Source organism: Salmo trutta, chromosome 12 (assembly GCF_901001165.1).
Source record: "Salmo trutta chromosome 12, fSalTru1.1, whole genome shotgun sequence".
NCBI classification, from domain to species: Eukaryota; Metazoa; Chordata; class Actinopteri; order Salmoniformes; family Salmonidae; genus Salmo; species Salmo trutta.
This window is the reverse complement of record NC_042968.1, coordinates 46,673,558-46,695,466: the sequence shown is the minus strand read 5'-3', so window position 1 is coordinate 46,695,466 and position 21,909 is coordinate 46,673,558. Positions and strand designations below refer to the sequence as shown.

At 47.9% G+C, this 21,909-nt stretch overlaps 1 protein-coding gene across 5 annotated transcripts in view; it reads right to left on the bottom strand.

The window, feature by feature from the left end:
- Positions 1 to 21,909, bottom strand: part of cep89 (centrosomal protein 89) — a 121,279-nt gene that overhangs the window by 92,049 nt on the left and 7,321 nt on the right. For 3 of the 5 annotated variants that reach the window (XM_029768561.1, XM_029768557.1, XM_029768558.1), the window contains exons 5-10: positions 21,538 to 21,610; positions 16,954 to 16,988; positions 12,157 to 12,214; positions 11,431 to 11,520; positions 9,098 to 9,298; positions 7,624 to 7,766 (exon numbers count right to left, since the gene is read on the bottom strand). In XM_029768561.1, coding sequence (XP_029624421.1) covers positions 7,624 to 7,766; positions 9,098 to 9,298; positions 11,431 to 11,520; positions 12,157 to 12,214; positions 16,954 to 16,988; positions 21,538 to 21,610 — 600 coding nt within the window. The remainder of the gene's footprint in view (positions 1 to 7,623; positions 7,767 to 9,097; positions 9,299 to 11,430; positions 11,521 to 12,156; positions 12,215 to 16,953; positions 16,989 to 21,537; positions 21,611 to 21,909) is intronic. The other 2 variants (XM_029768560.1, XM_029768559.1) reach the window with 2 other exon arrangements.

Sequence of the window (21,909 nt, the reverse complement as noted above, 5' to 3'; positions counted from 1 at the left end):
CCAGAGCCTTATGGCCAGAGCACTACTATAGACCAGAGCACTACTATAGACCAGAGCACTACTACAGACAAGAGCACTATTATAGACCAGAGCACTACTATAGACCAGAGCACTACTATAGACCAGAGCCTGATAGCCAGAGCACTACTATAGACCAGAGCACTACTATAGGCCAGAGCACTAATATAGAACAGAGCCGTATGGCCAGAGCACTACTATAGACCAAAGCCTTATGGCCAGAGCACTACTATAGACCAGAGCACTACTATAGACCAGAGCACTACTATAGACCAGAGCACTACTATAGACCAGAGCACTACTTTAGACCAGAGCACTACTATAGACCAGAGCCTTATGGCCAGAGCACTACTATAGACCAGAGCACTACTATAGACCAGAGCACTACTATAGACCAGAGCCTTTTGGCCAGAACACTACTATAGACCAGAGCACTACTTTAGACCAGAGCACTACTATAGACCAGAGCCTTATGGCCAGAGCACTACTATAGGCCAGAGCCTGATAGCCAGAGCACTACTATAGACCAGAGCACTACTATGGACCAGAGCACTAATATAGACCAGAGCCTCATGGCCAGAGCACTACTATAGACCAGAGCACTACTAGAGACCAGAGCCTTATGGCCAGAGCACTACTATAGACCAGAGCCTTATGGCCAGAGCACTACTATAGACCAGAGCCTCATGGCCAGAGCCCTACTATAGACCAGAGCACTTCTATAGAACAGAGCACTACTATAGACCAGAACACTACTATAGACCAGAGCACTACTTTAGACCAGAGCACTACTTTAGACCAGAGCCTTATGGCCAGAGCACTACTATAGACCAGAGCACTACTATAAACCAGAGCACTACTATAGACCAGAGCCTTATGGCCAGAGCACTACTATAGACCAGAGCACTACTATAGACCAGAGCACTACTACAGACCAGAGCACTACTATAGACCAGAGAACTACTATAGACCAGAGAACTACTATAGACCAGAGCCTGATAGCCAGAGCACTACTATAGACCAGAGCACTACTATAGGCCAGAGCACTAATATAGAACAGAGCCGTATGGCCAGAGCACTACTATAGACCAAAGCCTTATGGCCAGAGCACTACTATAGACCAGAGCACTACTATAGACCAGAGCACTACTATAGACCAGAGCAGTACTATAGACCAGAGCACTACTTTAGACCAGAGCACTACTATAGACCAGAGCCTTATGGCCAGAGCACTACTATAGACCAGAGCACCACTATAGACCAGAGCACTACTATAGACCAGAGCCTTATGGCCAGAGCACTACTATAGACTAGAGCACTACTATAGACCAGAGCCTTATAGCCAGAGCACTACTATAGACCAGAGCCTTATGGCCAGAGCACTACTATAGACCAGCGCACTACTATAGACCAGAGCACTACTGTAGACCAGAGCACTACTGTAGACCAGAGCCTTATGGCCAGAGCACTACTATAGACCAGAGCTCTACTATAGAACAGAGCACTACTATAGATCAGAGCTCTACTATAGACCAGAGCACTACTATAGACCAGAGCACTACTATAGACCAGAACACTACTATAGACAAGAGCCTTATGGCCAGAACACTACTATAGACCAGAGCACTACTATAGACCAGAGCACTACTATAGACCAGAGCCTTATGGCCAGAGCACTACTATAGACCAGATCATTACTATAGACCAGAGCACTACTATAAACCAGAGCACTACTATAAACCAGAGCACTACTATAGACCAGAGCCTTATAGCCAGAGCACTACTATAGACCAGAGCACCACTATAGACCAGAGCACTACTGTAGACCAGAGCACTACTGTAGACCAGAGCCTTATGGCCAGAGCACTACTATAGACCAGAGCTCTACTATAGAACAGAGCACTACTATAGATCAGAGCTCTACTATAGACCAGAGCACTACTATAGACCAGAGCACTACTATAGACCAGAACACTACTATAGACAAGAGCCTTATGGCCAGAACACTACTATAGACCAGAGCACTACTATAGACCAGAGCACTACTATAGACCAGAGCCTTATAGCCAGAGCACTACTATAGACCAGATCATTACTATAGACCAGAGCACTACTATAAACCAGAGCACTACTACAAACCAGAGCACTACTATAGACCAGAGCCTTATAGCCAGAGCACTACTATAGACCAGAGCACCACTATAGACCAGAGCACTACTATAGACCAGAGCACTACTATAGACCAGAGCCTTATGGCCAGAGCACTACTATAGACCAGAGCACTACTATAGACCAGAGCACTACTATAGACCAGAGCCTTTTGGCCAGAACACTACTATAGACCAGAGCACTACTTTAGACCAGAGCACTACTATAGACCAGAGCCTTATGGCCAGAGCACTACTATAGGCCAGAGCACTACTATAGACCAGAGCACTACTATAGACCAGAGCACTACTATAGACCAGAGCACTACTATAGACCAGAGTCTTTTGGTCAGAACACTACTATAGACCAGAGCACTACTTTAGACCAGAGCACTACTATAGACCAGAGCCTTATGGCCAGATCACTACTATAGACCAGAGCCTGATAGCCAGAGCACTACTATAGACCAGAGCACTACTATGGACCAGAGCACTAATATAGACCAGAGCCTTATGGCCAGAGCACTACTATAGACCAGAGCACTACTAGAGACCAGAGCCTTATGGCCAGAGCACTACTATAGACCAGAGCCTTATGGCCAGAGCACTACTATAGACCAGAGCACTACTATAGACCAGAGCCTTATGGCCAGAGCACTACTATAGACCAGAGCACTACTATAGACCAGAGCACTACTATAGACCAGAGCACTACTGTAGACCAGAGCACTACTATAGACCAGAGCCTTATGGCCAGAGCACTACTATAGACCAGAGCACTACTATAGACCAAAGCACTACTATAGACCAGAGCCTTATGGCCAGAGCACTACTATAGACCAGAACCTCATGGCCAGAGCACTACTATAGACCAGAGCCTCATGGCCAGAGCCCTACTATAGACCAGAGCACTTCTATAGACCAGAGCACTACTATAGACCAGAGCACTACTATAGACCAGAGCACTACTTTAGACCAGAGCACTACTTTAGACCAGAGCCTTATGGCCAGAGCACTACTATAGACCAGAGCACTACTATAGACCAGAGCACTACTATAGACCAAAGCCTTATGGCCAGAGCACTACTGTAGACCAGAGCACTACTATAGACCAGAGCACTACTATAGACCAGAGCCTTATGGCCAGAGCACTACTATAGACCAGAACATTACTATAGACCAGAGCACTACTATAAACCAGAGCACTACTATAGACCAGAGCCTTTTGGCCAGAACACTACTATAGACCAAAGCACTACTTTAGACCAGAGCACTACTATAGACCAGAGCCTTATGGCCAGAGCACTACTATAGGCCAGAGCACTACTATAGACCAGAGCACTACTATAGACCAGAGCACTACTATAGACCAGAGCACTACTATAGACCAGAGTCTTTTGGTCAGAACACTACTATAGACCAGAGCACTACTTTAGACCAGAGCACTACTATAGACCAGAGCCTTATGGCCAGAGCACTACTATAGACCAGAGCCTGATAGCCAGAGCACTACTATAGACCAGAGCACTACTATGGACCAGAGCACTAATATAGACCAGAGCCTTATGGCCAGAGCACTACTATAGACCAGAGCACTACTATAGACCAGAGCCTTATGGCCAGAGCACTACTATAGACCAGAGCCTTATGGCCAGAGCACTACTATAGACCAGAGCACTACTATAGACCAGAGCCTTATGGCCAGAGCACTACTATAGACCAGAGCACTACTATAGACCAGAGCACTACTATAGACCAGAGCACTACTGTAGACCAGAGCACTACTATAGACCAGAGCCTTATGGCCAGAGCACTACTATAGACCAGAGCACTACTATAGACCAAAGCACTACTATAGACCAGAGCCTTATGGCCAGAGCACTACTATAGACCAGAACCTCATGGCCAGAGCACTACTATAGACCAGAGCCTCATGGCCAGAGCCCTACTATAGACCAGAGCACTTCTATAGACCAGAGCACTACTATAGACCAGAGCACTACTATAGACCAGAGCACTACTTTAGACCAGAGCACTACTTTAGACCAGAGCCTTATGGCCAGAGCACTACTATAGACCAGAGCACTACTATAGACCAGAGCACTACTATAGACCAAAGCCTTATGGCCAGAGCACTACTGTAGACCAGAGCACTACTATAGACCAGAGCACTACTATAGACCAGAGCCTTATGGCCAGAGCACTACTATAGACCAGAACATTACTATAGACCAGAGCACTACTATAAACCAGAGCACTACTATAAACCAGAGCACTACTATAGACCAGAGACTTTTGACCAGAGCACTACTATAGACCAGAGCACTACTATAGACCAGAGCCTTATGGCCAGAGCACTACTATAGACCAGAGCACTACTATAGACCAGAGCACTACTACAGACCAGAGCACTATTATAGACCAGAGCACTACTATAGACCAGAGCACTACTTTAGACCAGAGCACTACTTTAGACCAGAGCACTACTTTAGACCAGAGCCTTATGGCCAGAGCACTACTATAGACCAGAGCACTACTATAGACCAGAGCACTACTATAGACCAGAGTCCTACTATAGACCAGAGCCTTATGGCCAGAGCACTACTATAGACCAGAGCCTGATAGCCAGAGCACTACTGTAGACCAGAGCACTACTATAGACCATAGCACTACTATAGATCAGATCCTTATGGCCAGAGCACTACTATAGACCAGAGCACTACTATAGACCAGAGCACTACTATAGACCAGAGCCTTATGGCCAGAGCACTACTATAGACCAGAGCACTACTATAGACTAGAGCCTTATGGCCAGAGCACTACTATAGACCAAAGCCTTATGGCCAGAGCACTACTATAGACAAAAGCACTACTATAGACCAGAGCCTTATGGCCAGAGCACTACTATAGACCAGCGCACTACTATAGACCAGAGCACTACTGTAGACCAGAGCACTATTGTAGACCAGAGCACTACTATAGACCAGAGCACTACTGTAGACAAGAGCCTTATGGCCAGAGCACTACTATAGACCAGAGCACGACTATAGACCAGAGCACTACCGTAGACCAGAGCACTACTTTAGACCAGAGCCTTATGGCCAGAACACTACTATAGACCAGAGCACTACTATAGACCAGAGCACTACTATAGACCAAAGCACTACTATAAACCAGAGCCTTATGGCCAGAGCACTACTATAGACCAGAGCCTTATGGCCAGAGCACTACTATAGACCAGAGCACTACTATAGACCAGAGCACTACGATAGACCAGAGCCTTATGTCCAGAGCACTACTATAGACCAGAGCACTACTATAGACCAGAGCACTAATATAGACCAGAGCACTATTATAGACCAGAGCACTATTATAGACCAGAGCACTATTATAGACCAGAGCACTACTATAGACCAGAGCCTTATGGCCAGAGCACTACTATACTACTATAGACCAGAGCACTACTATAAACCAGAGCACTACTATAGACCAGAGCACTACTATAGAACAGAGCCTTATGGCCAGAGTACTACTATAGATCAGAGCTCTACTATAGACCAGAGCACTACTATAGATCAGAGCTCTACTATAGACCAGAGCACTACTATAGACCAGAGCACTACTATAGACCAGAACACTACTATAGACCAGAGCCTTATGGCCAGAACACTACTATAGACCAGAGCACTACTATAGACCAGAGCACTACTATAGACCAGAGCCTGATAGCCAGAGCACTACTATAGACCAGAGCACTACTATAGACCAGAGCACTACTCTAAACCAGAGCACTACTATAAACCAGAGCCTTATGGCCAGAGCACTACTATAGACCAGAGCACTACTATAGACCAGAGCACTACTATAGACCAGAGCCTTTTGGCCAGAACACTACTATAGACCAGAGCACGACTATAGACCAGAGCACTTCTTTAGACCAGAGCCTTATGACCAGAGTACTACTATGGACCAGAGCACTACTATAGACCAGAGCACTACTATAGACCAGAGCACTACTATAGACCAGAACACTACTATAGACCAGAGCCTTATGGCCAGAGCACTACTATAGACCAGAGCACTACTATAGACCAGAGCCTTATGGCCAGAGCACTACTATAGACCAGAGCACTACTATAGACCAGAGCCTTATGACCAGAGCACTACTATAGACCAGAGCACTACTATAGACCAGAGCCTCATGGCCAGAGTACTACTATAGACCAGAGCACTACTATAGACCAGAGCACTACTATAGACCAGAGCCTTATGGCCAGAGCACTACAATAGACCAGAGCACTACTATAGACCAGAGCCTTATGGCCAGAGCACTACTATATAGTGCACTACTTTAGACCAGAGCCCTATGGAACCCTATTCCCTATATAGTGCACTACTTTTTTGCCCTAAGCGTGTCAGGTAGGTATAGTTAGGGTAGTTATAGTTAGGGTAGTTATAGTTAGGGTAGGGTAGGTAGAGTTATTGTTAGGGTAGTTATAGTTAGGGTAGGTATAGTTAGGGTAGTTAGAGTTAGGGTAGTTAGAGTTATAGTTAGGTTAGTTCTAGTTAGGGTAGGTATTGTTATAGTTAGGGTAGGTATTGTTATAGTTAGGGTAGGTATAGGTATAGTTAGGGTAGTTATAGTTAGGGTAGTTATAGTTAGGGTATGTATAGTTAGGGTAGGTAATGTTAGGGTAGGTAATGTTAGGGTAGTTGAGGTAGGGTAGGTATAGTTAGGGTAGGTATAGTTAGGGTAGGTATAGTTAGGGTAGTTATAGTTAGGGTAGGTATGTTAGGGTAGTTATAGTTATAGTTAGGGTAGGTATAGTTATAGTTAGGGTAGTTATAGTAGGTATAGTTAGGGTAGTTATAGTTAGGGTAGTTATAGTTAGGGTAGGTATTGTTATAGTTAGGGTAGGTATAGTTATAGTTAGGGTAGTTATAGTTAGGGTAGGTCTAGTTAGGGTAGGTCTAGTTAGGGTAGTTATAGTTAGGGTAGTTATAGTTAGGGTAGTTATAGTTAGGGTAGTTATAGTTAGGGTAGTTATAGTTAGGGTAGTTATAGTTAGGGTAGTTATAGTTAGGGTAGGTATGTTAGGGTAGTTATAGTTATAGTTAGGGTAAGTATAGTTAGAGTAAGGGTAGGTGTAGTTATAGTTAGGGTAGTTATAGTTAGGGTAGGTATAGTTAGGGTAGTTATAGTTAGGGTAGGTATTGTTATAGTTAGGGTAGGTATTGTTATAGTTAGGGTAGGTATAGTTATAGTTAGGGTAGTTATAGTTAGGGTAGGTATAGTTAGGGTAGGTATAGTTAGGGTAGTTAGAGTTATAGTTAGGGTAGTTATAGTTATAGTTAGGGTAGTTATAGTTATAGTTAGGGTAGTTATAGTTAGGGTAGTTATAGTTAGGGTAGTTATAGTTAGGGTAGTTATAGTTAAAGTTAGGGTAGGTATAGTTACCTCTTCTTTGCCCAGGGGTCTGAAGCGTGTCTGGTAGCGACTGAGCTCCACGTTGAGGCGATGGACGGTCATCTTCAGCCTGTCGTTCTCGTCTACCAGCTCCTGGCCTTGCTGCCTCAGACTCAGCAGCTCTGCCTGTTCACCTGCAGGGGGCGCTACAGTCAGTGTCTGGTCCACACAGGAAGTACAATGCAGAATACCTATTATCCAGGAAGTACAATGCAGAACACCTATTATCCAGGAAGTACAATGCAGAACACATATTATCCAGGAAGTACAATGCAGAACACCTATTACCCAGGTTACATCCAGAGATCCAGTTGATAACAAACTGAGAAATCATGAAAGCTGGCTTCCATAGCTGGGTTGTAGGTCTCCTGTCTCTCCCCTCCTCTACACTGTCTCTCACGGCCTCCGTCTCTCACGGCCCCCAGTCTCTCATGTCCCCCTGTCTCTCAGGGCCCCCAGTCTCTCCCCTCCTCCCCTCCTGTCTCTCACGGCCCCAAAGTCTCTCACGGCCCCCAGTCTCTCACGGCCCCCAGTCTCTCACGGCTCCCAGTCTCTCACGGCTCCCAGTCTCTCCTCTCCTGTCTCTCACGGCCCCCTGTCTCTCACGGCCCCCTGTCTCTCACGGCCCCCTGTCTCTCAAGGCCCCAGTCTCTCACGGCCCCAGTCTCTCACGGCCCCAGTCTCTCACGGCCCCCAGTCTCTCACGGCCCCAGTCTCTCACGGCCCCCCGTCTCTCCCCTCCTCCCCTCCTGTCTCTCACGGCCCCAGTCTCTCACGGCCCCCAGTCTCTCACGGCCCCCAGTCTCTCACGGCCCCCAGTCTCTCACGGCCCCCAGTCTCTCACGGCCCCCAGTCTCTCACGGCCCCCTGTCTCTCACGGCCCCCTGTCTCTCACGGCCCCCTGTCTCTCACGGCCCCCTGTCTCTCACGGCCCCAGTCTCTCACGGCCCCAGTCTCTCACGGCCCCCAGTCTCTCACGGCCCCCAGTCTCTCACGGCCCTCAGTCTCTCCCCTCCTCCCCTCCTGTCTCTCACGGCCCCCAGTCTCTCACGGCTCCCAGTCTCTCACAGCTCCCAGTCTCTCACGGCTCCCAGTCTCTCCTCTCCTGTCTCTCACGGCCCCCTGTCTCTCACGGCCCCCTGTCTCTCACGGCCCCGTCTCTCACGGCCCCAGTCTCTCACGGCCCCAGTCTCTCACGGCCCCCCGTCTCTCACGGCCCCCCGTCTCTCCCCTCCTCCCCTCCTGTATCTCACGGCCCCAGTCTCTCACGGCCCCCAGTCTCTCACGGCCCCCAGTCTCTCACGGCCCCCAGTCTCTCACGGCCCCCAGTCTCTCACGGCCCCCAGTCTCTCATGGCCCCCAGTCTCTCACGGCCCCAGGGTTTTTCCTCTCCTTGTCACCCCCCTTCCACCCCACCTTATGTCCTCTCCCCTCTTGCCCCCTCACCCCCCAGTATCCACCCCACCTGCTGTAGGGACAGGGGCCTTGCTGAGATCCCGCTCCAGACTCTGGACCCTCTGGTGGCTCCTCTGCAGCTGCAGGCTCTGTTCTGTACACCTCTGTTCCAGCAGCCTCCTGTCTGCCCCCAGGGCCTGGTTCTGCTCTGTTAAAGACCGAACCATCTCCTTCTGCATGTCCAAAACCTCTCTGTAGGCACTGCTGGCCTCTGAGTGTGGCAAGGTGTATGGCACAGCACAGCAAGACACAACACACACAGACAGAGACACACAGACAGAGAGACACAGACAGAGAAACACAGACAGAGAAACACAGACAGAGACACACAGACAGAGACACACAGACACAGACAGAGAAACACAGACAGACACACACACAATGACAGAGAGACACAGACAGAGAGACACAGACAGAGAAACACAGACACACAAAGACAGCGACACAGACAGAGAAACACAGACACACACAGACAGAGACACACAGACAGACAGAGACACACAGACAGAGACACAGAAAGCAAAGAGGAAAAGGAAAGAAATAGAAGAGTTGATGAGAACATAAATACTGCGAGGAAAGGTCCAGACAACACAGATATATAATACTGCGAGGCCAGGTCCGGACAACACAGATATATAATACTGTGAGGTCCGGACAACACAGATATATAATACTGCGAGGCCAGGTCCGGACAACACAGATATATAATACTGTGAGGTCCTGACAACACAGATATATAATACTGTGAGGTCCGGACAACACAGATATATAATACTGCGAGGCCAGGTCCGGACAACACAGATATATAATACTGTGAGGTCCGGACAACACAGATATATAATACTGCGAGGCCAGGTCCGGACAACACAGATATATAATACTGTGAGGTCCTGACAACACAGATATATAATACTGTGAGGTCCGGACAACACAGATATATAATACTGCGAGGCCAGGTCCGGACAACACAGATATATAATACTGTGAGGTCCTGACAACACAGATATATAATACTGTGAGGCCAGGTCCGGACAACACAGATATATAATACTGTGAGGTCCTGACAACACAGATATATAATACTGTGAGGTCCTGACAACACAGATATATAATACTGTGAGGTCCTGACAACACAGATATATAATACTGTGAGGTCCGGACAACACAGATATATAATACTGTGAGGTCCGGACAACACAGATATATAATACTGTGAGGCCAGGTCCAGACAACACAGATATATAATACTGTGAGGTCCTGACAACACAGATGTATAATACTGCGAGGCCAGGTCTGGACAACACAGATATATAATACTGTGAGGTCCTGACAACACAGATATATAATACTGCGAGGCCAGGTCCGGACAACACAGATATATAATACTGTGAGGTCCAGACAACACAGATATATAATACTGCGAGGCCAGGTCCGGACAACACAGATATATAATACTGTGAGGTCCAGACAACACAGATATATAATACTGTGAGGTCCAGACAACACAGATATATAATACTGTGAGGTCCAGACAACACAGATATATAATACTGTGAGGTCCTGACAACACAGATATATAATACTGTGAGGTCCTGACAACACAGATATATAATACTACGAGGTCCTGAATGACACTGAGCCTAAGGATGACTGTGTCCCGGCTGACTCTAAGGATGACTGTGTCCCGGCTGACTCTAAAGATGACTGTGTCCCGGCTGACTCTAAGGATGACTGTGTCCCGGCTGACTCTAAGGATGACTGTGTCCTGGCTGACTCTAAGGATGACTGTGTCCTGGCTCTGAGCCTAAGGATGACTGTGTCCTGGCTGACTCTAAGGATGACTGGCATACTGACAGGAGAGGACTTGATAAGTAGACAGACAGGAGGAACGGTTCTTTCAAGTATCACAGAATAAAATAAACAAGGGTTCTACCTGCAACCCAAAAGTTTTTTTTCGGCTGTCACCATGGAGACCCTCTGTGGAAAGGGTTCTACCTGCAACCCAAAAGGTTTTTTTCAGCTGTCACCATGGAGACCCTCTGTGGAAAGGGTTCTACCTGCAACCCAAAAGGTTTTTTTTCGGCTGTCACCATGGAGACCCTCTGTGGAAAGGGCTCTACCTGCAACCCAAAAGGGTTTTTTCGGCTGTCACCATGGAGACCCTCTGTGGAAAGGGTTCTACCTGCAACCCAAAAGGTTTTTTTCGGCTGTCACCATGGAGACCCTCTGTGGAAAGGGCTCTACCTGCAACCCAAAAGGGTTTTTCTATAGGGATAGCCAAAAAAAACATATAGTTTCTAGAAAGAGGTTTTTGTCAAGATGTACGTCTCTCTCTCTCTCTACCTGATGGTCCATCTCTCCTGCTTCCTGAACTATTGGTTTTCTGGGCTGAAGACCTCTTCTTAGACGCAGGAAAGATTTCTTCTGTTAAATCTGAGAGAAGAAGTAGTTTAGGAATTCACACAGAGTCAGTGTAATTCCTCTCGTCTCCTCCCTCTCACATTTCCCTCTGAAATATACAACTACTGGCAATTAGAAAGCCAGAGAGAGGGGAGAGAGAGGGGAGAGAAAGAGAGGAGAGAGTAGGGTAAGAGAGAGGAGGGGAGGGTAAGAGAGAGGAGGGGAGGATAAGAGAGGAAAGAGGAGAAAAGAGGAGAGAAAGAGACATAGAGACTGATCTAGATTAGCCTACAGTCTAACACCTAGCCTAGATCAGCCTAGATCAGCCTACAGTCTATCACCTAGTCTAGATCAGCCTAGATCAGCCTACAGTCTAACACCTAGTCTAGATCAGCCTAGATCAGCCTATCACCTAGTCTAGATCAGCCTACAGTCTAACACCTAGCCTAGATCAGCCTACAGTCTATCACCTAGTCTAGATCAGCCTACAGTCTATCACCTAGTCTAGATCAGCCTACAGTCTATCACCTAGTCTAGATCAGCCTACAGTCTATTAGACTGTAGGCTGATCTAGACTAGGCTGATCTAGAGAGCTGGTATGGAGAGGATGGGAAATATAATGGGAGTGTTTTTATAGGCGGTCTCACTGGACCAAAGACAGGTCCTTACCTGGGGAAGGCATGCTTCTACGAGACGAAGGCCTCTGCTCCAGTTTGGGTGATGTGGCCTGGGGGAGAGAGAGGGATCGTGAGAAAAAGAAAGAGAGAGAGATAAATCAAATCAAAGTTTATTTGTCACGTGCGCTGAATACAACAGGTGTAGACCTTACAGTGAAATGGTTTCTCTGCCCTGATAATGTTGAGGGAACGTGTGTCTGGTTTCTCTGTCCTGATAATGTTGAGGGAACGTGTGTCTGGTTTCTCCGCCCTGATAATGTTGAGGGAACGTGTCTGGTTTCTCCGTTCTGATAATGTTGAGGGAACGTGTCTGGTTTCCCTGTCCTGATAATGTTGAGGGAACGTGTGTCTGGTTTCTCCGTCCTGATCATGTTGAGGGAATGTGTGTCTGGTTTCTCTGCCCTGATAATGTTGAGGGAGCGTGTGTCTGGTTTCTCTGCCCTGATAATGTTGAGGGAACGTGTGTCTGGTTTCTCTGCCTTGATAATGTTGAGGGAACGTGTCTGGTTTCTCTGCCCTGATAATGTTGAGGGAACGTGTGTCTGGTTTCTCTGCCCTGCTAATGTTGAGGGAATGTGTGTCTGGTTTCTCCGTCCTGATAATGTTGAGGCAACGTGTGTCTGGTTTCTCTGTCCTGATCATGTTGAGGGAACGTGTGTCTGGTTTCTCTGTCCTGATAATGTTGAGACAGCGTGTCTGGTTTCTCTGTCCTGATCATTTTTAGGGAATGTGTGTCTGGTTTCTCTGTCCTGATAATGTTGAGGGAACGTGTGTCTGGTTTCTCTACCCTGATAATGTTGAGGGAGCGTGTGTCTGGTTTCTCTGCCCTGATAATGTTGAGGGAACGTGTGTCTGGTTTCTCTGTCCTGATAATGTTGAGACAGCGTATCTGGTTTCTCTGTCCTGATAATGTTGAGGGAATGTGTGTCTGGTTTCTCCGTCCTGATCATGTTGAGGGAACGTGTGTCTGGTTTCTCTGCCCTGATAATGTTGAGGGAGCGTGTGTCTGGTTTCTCCACCCTGATAATGTTGAGGGACGTGTCTGGTTTCTCTGCCCTGATAATGTTGAGGGAGCGTGTGTCTGGTTTCTCTGTCCTGATAATGTTGAGGGAACGTGTGTCTGGTTTCTCTGCCCTGATAATGTTGAGGGAACGTGTGTCTGGTTTCTCTGCCCTGATAATGTTGAGGGAACGTGTGTCTGGTTTCTCTGCCCTGATAATGTTGAGGGAACGTGTGTCTGGTTTCTCTGTCCTGATAATGTTGAGGGAACGTGTGTCTGGTTTCCCTGTCCTGATAATGTTGCGGGAACATGTGTCTGGTTTCTCTGCCCTGATAATGTTGAGGGAACGTGTGTCTGGTTTCTCCGTCCTGATAATGTTGTGAGAACGTGTCTGGTTTCTCTGCCCTGACAATGTTGAGGGAACGTGTGTCTGGTTTCTCTGTCCTGATAATATTGAGGGAGCGTGTGTCTGGTTTCTCCGTCCTGATAATGTGAGGGAACGTGTGTCGGGTTTCTCTGCCCTGATAATGTTGAGGGAGCGTGTGTCTGGTTTCTCTGCCCTGATAATGTTGAGGGAGCGTGTCTGGTTTCTCTGCCCTGATAATGTTGAGGGAGCGTGTCTGGTTTCTCTGCCCTGATAATGTTGAGGGAACGTGTGTCTGGTTTCTCTGCCCTGATAATGTTGAGGAAACGTGTGTCTGGTTTCTCTGCCCTCATAATGTTGTGAGAGCGCACGCCTGAGCATAAAAGTAACTGGCCTGCAGCACAGAAATGTGCAAAAGTGTTTTTCTAACATCCATTGTGAATGATAAAATATTACAACTGTAGTTCCTCACAGTAAGCTGTGAGTGGTTGACTCGCTGATAGCCTGTTACCTGCAGCTGAATGGGAGGCGCACTTCGGGGGGGCTTTACTTGGCTCATTGAGCTCTAGCGACTCCTTGTGGTGGTCCGGGCGCCTGCAGGCTGATTCCTGTCGTCAGTTGAGCGGTGTTTCCTCCAACACATTGGTGCAGCTGGCTTCCGGGTTAAACGGGCGGGTGTTAAGAAGCGCGGTTTTGCGGGTCATGTTTCGGAGGATGCATGTCTCCACCTTCGCTTCTCCCGAGCCCGTTGGGGAGTTGCAGCGATGAGACAAGATCGAAATTGGATATCACGAAATTTGGGAGAAAAATGTGGTCAAATTTTTTTTTATATATTACATTTAATGTTTAACTCCAGCAGCGACCGGCTAAGGGGCGGCGACCGACCGGCTGACGGACAGCGACCGACCGACTGAGGGGCAGCGACCGGCTGAGGGGCAGCAGGAGAAATCCGGCTCAAAACAGGCTCTGTATGCTGTGTTTCGCTGCATCAGCAAGACAGAACAGCCGTCTCCAGTAACACAAGGGGTGGCGGTCTGTGTCTATTCGTAAATAACAGCTGGTGCGCAAAATCAAATATTAAGGAAGTCTCGAGGAGTATTTTATCAATCAATCAATCAAATATATTTATAAAGCCCTTCTTACATCAGCTGATGTCACAAAGTGGTATACAGAAACCCAGCCTAAAACCCCAAACTGCAAGCAATGCAGGTGTAGAAGCCTACTAAACTGTCGACCACACAATTTACCAACAGAGTTTCCATCTATATTTTTCGTAGCTGTTTATTTATCACCACAAAACTGATGCTGGCTCTAAGACCGCACTCAACAAGCCTTATAAGGACATAAGTAAACAACCCAAATGCTCATCGAGGGGGTGCCCCTAGTGGCCAGGACTCATACAAAACCAGAGACCACCTTTAATCCACACAGAGAGACACGTACAAAGTTCTCCCTCGCCCTCCATTTAGCAAATCTGACCATAATTCTATCCTCCTGATTCCTGCTTACAAGCTAAAACTAAAGCAGGAAGTACCAGTGACTCGCTCAATACGGAAGTGGTCAGATGACGAAGATGCTAAACTACAGGACTGTTTTGCTGCACAGACTGGAATATGTTCTGGGATTCATCCAATGGTATTGAGGAGTTTACCACATCAGTCACTGGCTTCATCAATAAATGCATTGATGATGTTGTCCCCACAGTGACTGTACGTACCACAACCAGAAGCCATGGATTACAGGCAACATCCGCACTGAGCTAAAGGTTAGAGCTGCCGCTTTCAAGGAGCGGGTCTCTAACCCGGACACTTATAAGAAATCCCGCTATGCCCTCAGACGAACCATCAAACAGGCAAAGCGTAAATACAGGACTAAGATTGAATCCTACTACCCCCGGCTTCGACGCTCGTCCGGATGTTGCCGGGCTTGCAAACTATTACGGACTACAAACGGAAGCACAGCCGCAAGCTGCCCAGTGACACGAGCCTACGAGACAATCTAAATAACTTCTATGCTCGCTTCGAGGCAAGCAACACTGAAGCATGCATGAGAGTACCAGCTGTTCCGGACGACTGTGTGATCACGCTCTCTGAACTTTAAACAGGTCAACATTCACAAGGCCACAGGGCCAGACGGATTACCAGGACATGTACTCCGAGCATGCACTGACCAAATGGCAAGTGTCTTCACTGACATTTTCAACCTCTCCCTATCCGAGTCTGTAATACCAACATGTTTTAAGCAGACCACCATAGTGCCTGTGCCCAAGAACACTAAGGTAACCTGCCTAAATGACTACAGACCCGTGGCACTCACGTCTGTAGCCATGAAGTTCTTTGAAAGGTTGGTCATGGCTCACATCAACACCATCATCCCAGAAACCCTAGACCCACTCCAATTTGCATACCGCCCCAACAGATCCACAATCTCTATTGGACTCAACACTGCCCTTTCCCAGAGTGGCGCAGCGGTCTAAGGCACTGTGGCGTCACTACAGATTCGGGTTTGATCCCGGGCTGTGTCGCAGCCTGCCGCGACCGGAAGACCCATGAGGTGGCGCAAAATTGGCCCAGTGTCGTCCGGGTTAGGGGAGGGTTTAGCCGGCCGGGATGTCCTTGTCGAATCAGGCGCATGCAAGATGACTTCGGTCGCCAGGTGTACGGTGTTTCCTACGACACATTGATGCGGCTGGCTTCCACGGCTGGCTTGACTCGGTACCGGTACCCCCTGTATATAGCCTCCACATTGACTCTGTACCGGTACCCCCTGTATATAGCCTCCACATTGACTCTGTACCGGTACCCCCTGTATATAGCCTCCACATTGACTCTGTACCGGTACCCCCTGTATATAGCCTCCACATTGACTCTGTACCGGTACCCCCTGTATATAGCCTCCACATTGACTAGTCTAAAGTAGTGTACTATATAGGGAACAGGGTGCCATAGGGCTCTGGTCTAAAGTAGTGCACTATATATAGGGAATAGGGTGCCATAGGGCTCTGGTCTAAAGTAGTGTACTATATAGGGAACAGGGTGCCATAGGGCTCTGGTCTAAAGTAGTGCACTATATATAGGGAATAGGGTGCAATAGGGCTCTGGTCTAAAGTAGTGTACTATATAGGGAACAGGGTGCCATAGGGCTCTGGTCTAAAGTAGTGCACTATATAGGGAATAGGGTGCCATAGGGCTCTGGTCTAAAGTAGTGCACTATATAGGGAATAGGATGCCATAGAGCTCTGGACTAAAGTAGTGTACTATATAGGGAATAGGGTGCCATAGAGCTCTGGTCTAAAGTAGTGCACTATATATAAGGAATAGGGTGCCATAGAGCTCTGGTCTAAAGTAGTGCACTATATAGGGAATGATTTGATGCACACCAATCCAAGGGAAAAAATGACAGCAGAAACATAAAGAGCGTGTTACCTTCTGAACTGGTGACCGTTGAATCTCAGCTTCCTCTGGAATACAGAGCTTTATTAATTATGGGAAACATCTGTTGAATCTCAGCTTCCTCTGGAATACAGAGCTTTATTAATTATGGGAAACATCTTTTGAATCTCAGCTTCCTCTGGAATACAGAGCTTTATTAATTATGGGAAACATCTGAATCTCAGCTTCCTCTGGAATACAGAGCTTTATTAATTATGGGAAACATCTGTTGAATCTCAGCTTCCTCTGGAATACAGAGCTTTATTAATTATGGGAAACATCTTTTGAATCTCAGCTTCCTCTGGAATACAGAGCTTTATTAATTATGGGAAACATCTGTTGAATCTCAGCTTCCTCTGGAATACAGAGCTTTATTAATTATGGAAACATCTGTTGAATCTCAGCTTCCTCTGGAAAACAGAGCTTTATTAATTATGGAAACATCTGTTGAATCTCAGCTTCCTCTGGAATACAGAGCTTTATTAATTATGGGAAACATCTGTTGAATCTCAGCTTCCTCTGGAATACAGAGATTTATTAATTATGAAAACATCTGTTGAATCTCAGCTTCCTCTGGAATACAGAGCTTTATTAATTATGGGAAACATCTATCTCAGCTTCCTCTGGAATACAGAGCTTTACCTCAGCTTCCTCTGGAATACAGAGCTTTATTAATTATGGGAAACATCTGTTGAATCTCAGCTTCCTCTGGAATACAGCTTCCTCTGGAATACAGAGCTTTATTAATTATGGGAAACATCTGTTGAATCTCAGCTTCCTCTGGAATACAGAGCTTTATTAATTATGGAAACATCTGAATCTCAGCTTCCTCTGGAATACAGAGCTTTATTAATTATGGGAAACATCTGTTGAATCTCAGCTTCCTCTGGAATACAGAGCTTTATTAATTATGGGAAACATCTGTTGAATCTCAGCTTCCTTTGGAATAGAGAGCTTTATTAATTATGGAAACATCTGTTGAATCTCAGCTTCCTCTGGAATTCAGAGCTTTATTAATTATGGAAACATCTGTTGAATCTCAGCTTCCTCTGGAATTCAGAGCTTTATTAATTATGGGAAACATCTGTTGAATCTCAGCTTCCTCTGGAATACAGAGCTTTATTAATTATGGAAACATCTGTTGAACCTCAGCTTCCTCTGGAATACAGAGCTTTATTAATTATGGAAACATCTGTTGAATCTCAGCTTCCTCTGGAATACAGAGCTTTATTAATTATGGAAACATCTGTTGAACCTCAGCTTACTCTGGAATAGAGCTTTATTAATTATTGGAAACATCTGTTGAATCTCAGCTTCCTCTGGAATACAGACCTTTACCTCAGCTTCCTCTGGAATACAGAGCTTTATTAATTATGGGAAACATCTGAATCTCAGCTTCCTCTGGAATACAGAGCTTTATTAATTATGGAAACATCTGTTGAATCTCAGCTTCCTCTGGAATACAGCTTCCTCTGGAATACAGAGCTTTATTAATTATGGAAACATCTGTTGAACCTCAGCTTCCTCTGGAATACAGAGCTTTATTAATTATGGAAACATCTGTTGAATCTCAGCTTCCTTTGGAATACAGAGCTGTAATTTTAACCTTTATTTAACTAGGCAAGTCAGTTCAGAACAAATTCTTATTTATAACGACGGCCTACCAAAAGGCCTCCTGCGGGGACGGGGGCTGGGATTAAAAATATAGGACAAAAACACACATCACGACAAGAGAGACACCACAACATAAAGAGAGACCTAAGACAACAACACAACATGGCAGCAACACAGCATGGCAGCAACACAACATGGCAGCAGCACAACATGGCAGCAGCACAACATGGCAGCAGCACAACATGGCAGCAACACAGCATGGCAGCAACACAACATGGCAGCAACACAAAACATGGCAGCAACACAAAACATGGCAGCAACACAACATGGCAGCAACACAACATGGCAGCAACACAGCATGGCAGCAACACAGCATGGCAGCAACACAACATGGCAGCAACACAACATGGCAGCAACACAACATGGCAGCAACACAGCATGGCAGCAACACAAAACATGGCAGCAACACAAAACATGGCAGCAACACAAAACATGGCAGCAACACAGCATGGCAGCAACACAGCATGGCAGCAACACAGCAACACAGCATGGTACAAACATCACTGGGTACAGACAACAGCACAAAGGGCAAGAAGGTAAAGACAACAATAGATCATGTGAAGCAGCAACAACTGTCAGTAAGAGAGTCCATGACTGAGTCTGAATGAAGAGACTGGAGATACATGGCCATTAATCATTATGCATCCTGTTCCCTACATAGTGCACTACTACAGGGCTCTGGTCTAAAGTAGTGCACTACTATAGGCCTCTGGTCTAAAGTAGTGCACTACTACAGGGCTCTGGTCTAAAGTAGTGCACTACTACAGGGCTCTGGTCTAAAGTAGTGCACTACTACAGGGCTCTGGTCTAAAGTAGTGCACTACTACAGGGCTCTGGTCTAAAGTAGTGCACTACTACAGGGCTCTGGTCTAAAGTAGTGCACTACAACAGGGTTCTGGTCTAAAGTAGTGCACTACTACAGGGCTCTGGTCTAAAGTAGTGCACTACTATAGGGGCTCTGGTCTAAAGTAGTGCACTACTACAGGGCTCTGGTCTAAAGTAGTGCACTACTATAGGGGCTCTGGTCTAAAGTAGTGCACTACTACAGGGCTCTGGTCTAAAGTAGTGCACTACTACAGGGCTCTGGTCTAAAGTAGTGTACTATATAGGGCATAAGGAACCATTTGGGACAATAATGTGTTGATGGCAGTGACTCCATGAGTCAGATTACAGAATACTATCACAGACTAGATGTACTGTTGTGGCAGACAGACAGGAAGGGAGACAGGCAGGCAGGCAGGCAGGCAGGGAGACAGAGAGGCAGGGAGACAGACAGGCAGGCAGACAGGGAGACAGACAGGGAGGCAGACAGGCAGACAGACAGGCAGGGAGACAGGCAGGCAGGCAGGCAGGGAGACAGAGAGGCAGGCAGGCAGGGACACAGGCAGGCAGACAGGAAGGGAGACAGGCAGGCAGGCAGACAGGCAGGGAGACAGGCAGGGAGATAGGGAGACAGGCAGGCAGGCAGACAGGCAGGCAGGGAGACAGGCAGGCAGACAGGAAGGGAGACAGGCAGGCAGGCAGACAGGCAGGGAGACAGGCAGGGAGATAGGGAGACAGACAGACAGACAGGCAGACAGAGACAGACAGACAGACAGACAGACAGACAGACAGACAGACAGACAGACAGACAGACAGACAGACAGACAGACAGACAGGCAGGGAGACAGGCAGGGAGGCAGACAGGCAGGGAGACAGGCAGGGAGGCAGACAGGCAGGGAGACAGGCAGGGAGACAGGCAGGCAGGCAGGCAGGCAGGCAGGCAGGGAGACAGAGAGGCAGGGAGACAGACAGGCAGGCAGACAGGGAGACAGACAGGGAGGCAGACAGGCAGACAGACAGGCAGGGAGACAGGCAGGGAGACAGGCAGGCAGGGAGACAGAGAGGCAGGCAGGCAGGCAGGGACACAGGCAGGCAGACAGGAAGGGAGACAGGCAGGCAGGCAGACAGGCAGGGAGACAGGCAGGGAGATAGGGAGACAGGCAGGCAGGCAGACAGGCAGGCAGGGAGACAGGCAGGCAGACAGGAAGGGAGACAGGCAGGGAGGCAGACAGGCAGGGAGACAGGCAGGGAGACAGGCAGGCAGGGAGGCAGGCAGGGAGGCAGACAGGCAGGCAGGGAGACAGAGAGGCAGGGAGACAGACAGGCAGGCAGACAGGGAGACAGACAGGGAGGCAGACAGGGAGGCAGACAGGGAGACAGACAGGCAGGCAGGCAGGGAGACAGAGAGGCAGGGAGACAGACAGGGAGGCAGACAGGCAGGCAGGCAGGCAGGTAGCCAGGCAGGGAGACAGGCAGGCAGGCAGGGAGGCAGAGAGGCAGGCAGGCAGACAGGCAGGCAGGGAGACAGGCAGGCAGGGACACAGGCAGGCAGGGACACAGGCAGGCAGGCAGGCAGACAGGCAGGGAGACAGGCAGGGAGACAGGCAGGCAGACAGGCAGGCAGGCAGACAGGCAGGGAGACAGGCAGGGAGACAGGCAGGGAGGCAGGCAGGGAGGCAGGCAGGGAGGCAGACAGGGAGGCAGACAGGGAGATAGGGAGACAGGCAGACAGACAGACAGACAGACAGACAGACAGACAGACAGACAGACAGACAGGCAGGCAGACAGGCAGGCAGACAGGCAGGCAGGCAGGCAGGCAGGCAGGCAGGGAGGCAGGGAGGCAGGGAGACAGGCAGGGAGGCAGGGAGACAGGCAGGGAGGCAGGGAGACAGGCAGGGAGGCAGACAGGCAGGGAGGCAGACAGGCAGGGAGGCATTCCGTGACCTCCAGTGTCTGAGGCCATATAGTCTGAATAGTGAGTGCAGAGTGTGTGTGTGTGTGTGTGTGTGTGTGTGTGTGTGTGTGTGTGTGTGTGTGTGTGTGTGTGTGTGTGTGTGTGTGTGTGTGTGTGTGTGTGTCTACCTGGAGGAAGAGGAGACACTATGTCGAAGGCGGAGTCATCAGTCTCCTCTTTTCCCTCTGACAGAACATCACTCTGGAAAAACAGAGACAAGGATTAACACACACACACACAGACACACATACACACACACACTGTTAATACACACACACACACACAACCCATAAAGGGCTCCAGACTACCTGTTTTACAGGCTGGGTGTAGATGTCCATAACCCAAACCCCTTCCTACCTGTTTTACAGGCTGGGTGTAGATGTCCATAACCCAAACCCTTTACTACCTGTTTTACAGGCTGGGTGTAGATGTCCATAACCCAAACCCTTTACTACCTGTTTTACAGGCTGGGTGTAGATGTCCATAACCCAAACCCCTTA